This window comes from Antechinus flavipes, chromosome 2 (genome assembly GCF_016432865.1).
Source record: "Antechinus flavipes isolate AdamAnt ecotype Samford, QLD, Australia chromosome 2, AdamAnt_v2, whole genome shotgun sequence".
Classification (NCBI taxonomy): Eukaryota; Metazoa; Chordata; class Mammalia; order Dasyuromorphia; family Dasyuridae; genus Antechinus; species Antechinus flavipes.
Genome location: NC_067399.1, coordinates 617,266,668 through 617,275,703, shown reverse-complemented (window position 1 = coordinate 617,275,703; position 9,036 = coordinate 617,266,668). Strand labels below are relative to the sequence as shown.

Below are 9,036 nucleotides of genomic sequence, written 5' to 3'. Positions count from 1 at the left end.
ATGTGTTGCTTGTGTTTATAATGCTTCCCTTCGTGCAAAGAACTGATTCCCAAAATTGCAAGCAGCAGAAATTAGCATGATGCAGTTGAGCAAAGACAAGTCATACAGGTCTGACTACTGTGGTATACCATGAGTATGGTTAGCACCAAAGAGGGGATTATTGTGGTCAGTCTGAGTGACCTTATGGCCTTTAGACCTTGAATCTAAGGCAGCTAGCCAGCCTGAAATGGAGGAGCTCATGTGTACTAATCTTATCTGTCTGTGACATGGCACTAATACCACCTCCTCATTGAAATATGGACTAACTGGGATTATCTTGCCCTTAAGTGGAAGTTGGTGACTCTCATCTATAAAAGCAAAACGTAGGTTGAATTCCAGGCAAGCCTTACTCTAACTGCAAGCTGCTCTGGTGTACTAATAAAATCTTTTATCTTATTTCCTGAGTTTGTCTTATTTGACAAGGAGGAAGCTTGAACCTCTGTATACCATCCCTTTCAAATTCAGTAGAAGAAAAAATCACGGATTCTGGTGGCCTCAATCCATGGCCTGTAAGAAGCAGTCCTGGTAAAGACGCTAGGCTTGTTCTCAGCCCTACAGCCAACAGGCCCAAAGCTGGCAATGCCGTGGACTTCCCACTCATTCTTTCCCATCTGGCAAAGCAAGGGGCCCCCTGAGTCTCCCTGCAAAACACCAAGGAGAGAGTTCAATTAGGGGAGTATTGATCGATCCATTAAAAACCTCACTATCCAAAGCATTATCCAAGTCTGTCTCTTTTGGCTAAAGGCTATCACTTAAGGGGTGGAAGACTTAGAAATATAGGGTAAGGGTAGCACAATATAGCTAGCAAATCAGTCAGTATATTCACCACCTTTATACCCCACCTAACAAGATGAAAACAGTTTACATTGAATTTCAAGGGAATAAAAGAGATTGGGTAATAGTAATATTACCCATATAGTAATATTGGGTAATAGTAAGAAAATTTACAAGCTCATTTATGAAGCTTAACTTTTTTAAAGACCTATCAAGGATTCTCTTTTCCCAAAATCATGGAGTAACTATGTAATAATCCCTGGATTTTACCAATATGTGAGAGTTGGTAAGTGCACAGAAAGCCCAGAGAATAACGCCCATGATAGCATTCTGTTTCCCATAATCTTAGAAAAAATTCTGTTAGAGCAAAGCCCAATAATAATATAAGTGAACCTACTTGTTCCCAGAAAAGTTGGATGTGGGCTGAATTTTGATATACGGAATCCTATTTTTTAAAGAGAAGATGTGATAAAGTAAGTAGAACCAGATGAATGTTTTCATAATGAGCACAATAAAGTAAACAATATTGGAAAATATCAGACCTCTGATTAATATAATGACTGCTCATGATTTCAGAGTACTTTGAGGGGAAAATGCCTCCTAGCTCTTGGTAGAGAGTTGCTGGACTGTAAGTGGAGAATGAAACATCTTTCAGGTATTTATTCCCCTATGCTCAGAATTTGGAAGAAGTGAAATCGGGTACCACTATGAGGTCTGAAAAGATGTCTCTGCTTCTCTGCTACCTCCGCACCTGGCATGCAGCAGGAGCCTCCTGGAGATCTTGGAAGCCCACACATAACATAGTTGGGCTTACTCTATCTCCCCAGACCTTTTCCTGTTGACAGGTAGTGAAATCCATGACAGGCATCTGGGCTTGGTTCAGAACATTAGACAAAGTCGAGTTCTCCTCTCCACCTGACAGAAACAGACAGATATTCATGTGGGAACCCCACAGATTGCCAAGCATTAGAAAGGCTTTTTGATTGAGAATAAGTTCTAAGAGCTTACTAGCCCACTTATGGAAGGATATGGGCAGGGATGAGTTGAGGCAGGAAAATCCACTTCCACAGATTTAATTACCATCCCTCTGCTAATGATCCTCAAATCTATTTTTCCTGCCCCAATCTCTTTCCTCACCTCCAATTTCACATTTTCGACTAATGCTCGGTATACTCAGTCAAAGAGAACTCCTTATCTTTTCCCCTAAACCTTCCCTAATACTGGACAACACTATTCTCCTAGGCCCGAAGCTCACAATCTAGGGGGTCCTCCCAGATCCCCAATACCAAACTGTTGTCTGAATCTTGTAGATTTCCCCTCTGAAAAATCTCTTCTTTCTTCTGACACCATCACCACCCTGGAACAGGTCCTCATCACGCCATATCTGGACTATAGTAATAAGCTGCAGGTGGGTCTATTTGTCTCAAGTCTTTCTCCTCTCCAAACCATTCCCCATTTAGCCACCAAAGTGATTTTCCTTTGATCATGTCTCCTGCTCCCCCATTCAATAAACTCCTATAGATTCTTGTTGCCTCCAGGAACAAATAGAAAATGCTCTGTTCAGCATTCAGAACCTAACTAGCCCTCTCCTGCCTTTTCAATCTATACCTACCAATTTATACCTTATTTCTGGACAGATATTCTTCAGTACAATAACAATGATCTCTTGGCTGTTCTAAGAATAAGATTCTCCATCTCCTGGTTTGGGGCATTTTCTCTGGCTGACCCCCTTACCTGAAATGCTTTCCCTACTCTATTCCCAACTAACCTCCCTAGCTCCCTTTAAGTCACAACTGAAATTCTCAACTAACCTCCTTACCTCCCTTTAAGTCACAACCAAAGTTCCCAAATAACCTCCCTAGCTTCTTTAAGTTTACAACTAAAATTGACTTTCTAGAAGAAACCTTCCCTAATTCCTCTTAATTCCAGTGCATTCCCTTTGCAGATTATTTCCTATTTATCATATATGTAACTATATATATATATATATATATATATATATATATATATATATATATATATATATATTGCACGTTGCTTCCCCCTTTCCCTTTCTATTGTAAGCTCCTTGAGGGTTTTCACTTCTTGTATTCCCAGGACTTAGCACAGTGCTTGGAACATAGTAGGCATTTAATCAATGTTTTTGATTGATTGTAATAGCTCAGGAGAGAAACCTCCTTTTCCCAATGTAATTACCTCGGGTCCCTCCCCAGCCAGTGACCCAGCAGAGCTGGCCAGGCCTGGGGTCCTGGCCTCCGGAGGCAGGTAGACAGGCATAGTGCACATAGGGACTGCTGGGGATGTCCTGCACAGGCCGGACCAGGGCAATATCATTGTTCAGCTGGTCCAGGTGTGGATAGTGGAAGTGCTCGTGCCGGTATATCCGTTTCACGTGGTGTACTTTCTGCGTGGTCTCTGTTTCGTTGAGCCGGTGTTTGCCCAACACAATGCGCCAGTTGGCAACATCATCCATCTTCCCCCTGGCATGGGGTTATTAGATCAGCCTTGGCCATGACCAGCACTGGGATTAGGTGAGGACCCAGGGAGTAAGGTCAAGGACAAAGAGGGGCTTCTCGGAATAATAGAGAAGAAATCCCCCAGTCGGGAAAGAATGCCAATTCCAAATTCCTAAGGGATCCATCCATTTCACCCTGTCTGATCCAAGGAGATTTGGATATTCTCCCATTTTGAGCCCAGAAAAACCTCTCTATTTGGCTTTATGGATATAATAAGCAGTTTTTTAGTTGTGAGGGATACTGGTAAGGACCATTCTCTCTCTAAATATCTCCCCAACCTAAGGACTGGGGGATCCAGAAAATCCACATTAGACATTCTTCCTGTTAAGCTTCACCTTTTCTATATTCCTCTTTTAAACTCCCTGGGAGGGACAGAACCCCACAGAGTTTACCACTTCAGAGGGGTTCTAGGATCACTTCTCCTTACTCCCAAGGTTCTAATCATGCATTAATAACCTGCTAGGGAAGCATTGCCTTGCAGTCAGGAGATCTAAGTTTAGAGATCCTACTTCTGCAACTTCTTGCTGTGTGACCATAGTAAGTCATATAGCTTTCTTTGGGACTCAATTATACTTTCAGTAAAATTAATGGTTCTGATTAGATGATTATTAAGACCCCTTTCTGGCTTTAAATCCTATGATATCTAGGCTTCTGAGTTGACTTTATATTCTTCAATCTAATCTCCCAGTTTAGGGAACTCATTTTGTCTTCTTCCCCTACTCATCCCCCTGCCCATATCAAACACCCACTTACCCGGAAAAGCAGTGAGCTGCAGTAAGGACCCAGCTGGGATGGATCAGGGTTCCCCCACAGACATGAACAAATCTGTGGCTCCCTTGGACTCGAGCCTGAAAGTAAGGAGAGGAGAGAAGATGCCCCCAACATGTTTGAGCCAGCATAAAACACTTTTCCTAGAGTGCTGAAATATTTTGTGGGTCAAGAGTCAAAGAGCTTTCCTCCCCTTGGCCAATAATGTCTCACAGAGACGTGAAGGTATGTGTTATGGAGAGAAGATAGCTACCTGAGGAGAGGGGGGAGGAAAGGAAAAAATGGAAGAGAGAAGGAAAGGAGAAAATAAAAGAACTCTAAGTAAATTTAAAGAGAATATATGTGAATAGTTGTGCATCAAATTCTATCTAAACACACTATGTCACTTTCTATGACCTCTGGCCCATAGTAATACCTCAATTATCCAAATACATGTTTTCCAAAAAACAAATCTTGATACTACTTATGAATCTTCGTTTTTATTTTTAATTGACTTCAGTTTTTTTATTTTATTTGATAAGAAAGCCTGCAGTGAGCTCCTTTGCAATGCATAGTGTCCTTCCTTAAACCTATCTTTTAGGTAAATTTGAATTTTCCTCTTCTTGATTTATATTAAGTCATCAGTGTCCTCATAAAAACTGGGCAAGTAAGAGATTTCAACAGATACCCAGTAGTTGAAATTGAGTAGTCTTCCTTTTTCCAAATACCAAAATTGTACACTTTTACTATGAATCTAAGCTCACAGAATTAAAGTTCATAATTGTGTCAAGGACACAAAAGACATGAAGTGCCCATACAGCTTTTGTGAGGTCAGGGAGGTAGCCTGATCACACCTTCAAATGACCAACTCAACACATTGCTCATTAATGAATGAATAGAAGATGACGTGGACCAGGGTTAAGGGGAACTGGGAGAACATAACAAAGCCCTTCTTGTGGGCAGCCCCTGGGAAAGCACCCTATCCAAAGCCTTGTACCCTGTTCCCGTAACTCTTCCTTGGCACCAGAGTGTCCCAGGAAACAGACTGTACCTGCAAGGATACTTGCCAAGGCCATGAATGAGGTATGGCCTCCCTGCCCTGGATGATCCTCTCAGCAGAGCTGGAATGATGGAGTGGAGCCATACCACAGTCCTGGGGCCAGTCTGGAAGGAGGAGGGCAGGTGGTCTCAGTGTCCCAAGCGGGAAGAACTCCTTTCCCAGTGCCCATGTCATCAAGGCTCCAAGGAGTGAGGGAACACTTGAGATTATTGCTTCATGGTAGTAATGGAGTTCAGGATGAAATAGCAACAGGCATAATTTGCAGTCCTCTAGGAACCCATCCTCCCAGACTCCCAGCTCCCTCACCTTTCCCTCACCGTGGGACTCTGGAGTGGTTCCTGGCCAGATCCCTGCCCCTGTTCCCTGCCTGCCACTTCTCCACCTTTTCTACTCTCCTCTCCTCTTCTCTGTGGGCTGTCAGGAACAGCTTCCAACTTAGTAGATCGCTCCTTTATGTCAGAATGGCCTGGCCGAGTCCCTGGCTGCCTCTTTTCAATCACCACTTAGGGGAACCTGAGCTTTACTACCAACCCATAGAGACACAGGGACTCACCCAAAGTCAGGTGCCCAGTGAATGGCACCCCGTGGGCTGGCAAGAGCCAGCCCAGAAAGAGCAGCAGGGCCAGGACATTCATGACCAGGTACAGCCTTGTCCTATGGAAAGCGTGGGTGGGAGAATTTATATCCTGCCTCCCTGGGGTTGAGACCTCTAGTTCTGATGAAATGGCTGAAACAATGCATGCAATGCCAGCCTGGGCCTGGATGCTTCTGCCTGGAGCCAGCAGATCTGTCACAGCAGCAAGGCACACAAGCAGGCAGGCTTGGCCATCAGCAGTTTTTCTCCAGAGAAAAGACCAATAGAATAGAAACTAACAGCCCATCCTCCTCCCCAACCCCATTCCCATAACTACTCTCTCCCCAAATATCCCCATCCTAACTCTTAGGGATTGGAAATCTGGCTCCTACTCCCTTCTGTGGGGAAGAAATCCAGATCAAAGACATGGGGGATCCTGAAAGGTAATAAAGCTGCCTTTATGGTGTGCAGTGGATCAAGCACTGGTCCTGGGGTCAGTTAAACCAGAGTTAAATCCAGCCTCAGCAATGCTGGACAAGTCACTTCATTTTCATCTATTTCTCTGGATCAAATAAGATCATTGTAAAAGTAGCATGGACTTCTTCAAGTTGGATACCTCCCTTGTGAGGAGTGATTGCTTCCACATTTCTTCATGGAACAGCTAGATGTCTCAGCGGATAGAATGCTCAGCTTAGAATTAGGAAGATCTGATCTGGGGCCTTAGACACTTACTAGCTGTGGACAAATCATTTTGCCTTTGTTTGCCTCGATTTCCCCATCTGTAAAATGGGAATGATAATAGCATCTACCTCCCAGGATTGTTGTGAGGATAAAATGGGATAACATTTGTAAAAGATTTAGCATTGTTCCTGGTACATAGTAAGCCCTGTGTAAATGTTAACTATAGTTATGACTAATGCAAATGCTGCTTACTATAACTTATCTTGATCTATGATGTACTGCTATCATGTCTTACATTGACATAAGACTATCATCACCACAGTTTTACTTAGTATTTATTGTGTTGGACATTAAAAAAGAATTTTGTATTGCCATTTTTTGTTTATATATATATGTATCACTTCTGTTTTCCCAATGTATGCACTTCCTCCCATCTCCCAGAAAGTCATTTTGTGTGCTGGTTATTTTTTAAGTGTTCTTACATAAATTAAGTGATTTCCTTCACAGCAGATATTGCTACTTTTATTGAAGGCCCATTCCCTGACTCCTTACTCCAGGTGGGACCTGTGGCCCACCTGAACCAGATTAAAATGTAACTGGGAAATATTTAACAAAATGAATCAAAATACAACATAGAGCTAATTTGTGATTTTCTTAAATTAACATGTGGTCCAACAGAGATCCACTTTTGTTTGACTTTGACAATATTGATTCAAGTGATTAGCAGACTGGGGCTTGGAGAAGTTGTTCCATGGGATAATGGAAAGAGCATTGAATGAAGAGCCAGAAGACCTGCCTTGAGTCTCAGCTCTGCACCTAACTTGTCAGCATACTTCTTTTCTCTCCATTTCCTCTAAAGGGTTTGAATTAGACCATGAGATAAAGAGCTGGGAGCCTAAGAAGCAGAGTGAAAATTCAAATACAGGCCATCTGGAAAGATCTCTGTCTATAGAGTCCTAAGTTCTGGGCTCAAATTCTCCCTCTGATGCTTACTCCACATATGACCTCAAAGTAGACCAGAAGGCTTCCAAGTTCTTTTCTGGCTCTAAATTTATATTTTTTGACTACAGAGTTTTCTGGAAGAGAATATGGAAAGTAAATGTGGAATAAGTAGACTTGAGTTCACATTTCATTCATGTAATCTTGGATCAGTCACTAAAGCTCTCCCTAAACCTTAGTATTTTCATCTTCAAAATGGGGATAATATTATGTAACCTCACAAGATTGTTATGAGGAAAGTTCTCCATAAATTTTAAAATGCTATATATTCTACATAAATTTTAAAAGCCACATTTTCTATATTCTGTAATAAGTTAGCCCAAAAAACCTGCTTATAATCAAATTGAGTATCAGTGAGGGGGGGGAGGGGGGAGAGAAGAGAAGAGAAAGAGGAGAGATGAGAGAGACAGAGACAAGAAAAGGATTTCTTCATGTTACTGGTAGAGAAACTGAGTCTTAGAGAATTTATCTGATTCATCTTCTCCTACCCTAACACAAGAAGCTATGGAAATTGAATCTTGACAGTCACTTCAACTTATAGTGATAAAGGACACGGGGAGGAGCTTATCCTAGGACCATGGATATATCTGGGACCATCCATTCCCATCACCACCTGGCAAACTGCCATCGAATACCCGTACCAGATAGGATTTAAAGAGTTCAGAAGAGCCAAACCTTAATCAAATATGTCTCCAAACATGTCCACTCCATGCCTGAAAATTGAGCATTTAGAAACTCACTCATTCATTTGAGATAAGCCTGGAGAGGACAAAGAATACTCCCAAAGGACTGAAAGGAGGGATACCGGATCCACAAAGTGAGCAGCAGGCTAAAAAGCTGATGTTTGTTAGAGAATGAGATTTGGCATTCTGCACCTCAGTCTGGAAATAAGAATAATAAATTCTTGGCAAGAGACAGATATGGCTTCACTGCATTCCCTGCTTCTGAGAGCCAGGAAGAAGTATTTTCCTGGAGGCTAGCAAACAAGAGGGATTGCTATTTAAAGCAAGATAAAGGAGAAAAATATCCACATGCAACTATGAAGCTAGGTACAATTTTAAAAAAAGTACATCCACCATGGAAAAACAGGGCAGATAAATGGTGCAGTAGAGAGAGTGCTGGACTTGGAGAAAAGAAGACTCATCTTCCTGAGTTTAAAACTGGCCTCAGACACCTACTAGCTGTGTGACTCTGAATAAGTCACTTAATCCTATTTGCCTCAGTGTCCTCATCTGTAAAATGAAGTGGAAAAGGAAATGGCAAACCACTGCAGTGTCTTTGCCAAGAAAACCTCAAATGGAGTCATGAAGAATTGGACACACCTGAAAATGACTACCATTCTGAACATAAAGAAGGAACTGGTTGGTGAAGTAGAAATAGCCAGATTATTGGGAGAATATATTTCAGACAGTCTGATGTATGTCCTAGAAATCAAACTTCATAGGTCTTGATATGGTTCCCATGACCAGAACCTCTAGGAGGGAAGTCAGCTCAAGAGAACTCTGCTGATGCAAACAAATGCTTCTGATGGGGAAGCAAGGGAGAAGAAAGGCCATATAAAATCCAGCATAAATGCGACACACGAGCTCAAAATTTTCAAAAATATTTAAGAAAGTTAGAAATGAGAGTAGGGGGAAGTAGATACA

General features: G+C 42.0%; 1 protein-coding gene across 1 annotated transcript; it reads right to left on the bottom strand.

Moving 5' to 3' along the window:
- Window positions 1–1,138: 1,138 nt before the first annotated feature.
- Window positions 1,139–5,985, bottom strand: LOC127547155 (chymotrypsin-like elastase family member 1). The gene is made up of 3 exons (XM_051973975.1): window positions 4,083–5,985; window positions 3,010–3,293; window positions 1,139–1,728 (listed from the first exon to the last, which is right to left on the bottom strand). The coding sequence occupies exons 1-3, from the start codon at window positions 4,226–4,228 to the stop codon at window positions 1,553–1,555; spliced, it is 606 nt and encodes a 201-aa protein (XP_051829935.1). The 5' UTR covers window positions 4,229–5,985; the 3' UTR covers window positions 1,139–1,552.
- Window positions 5,986–9,036: the final 3,051 nt, after the last annotated feature.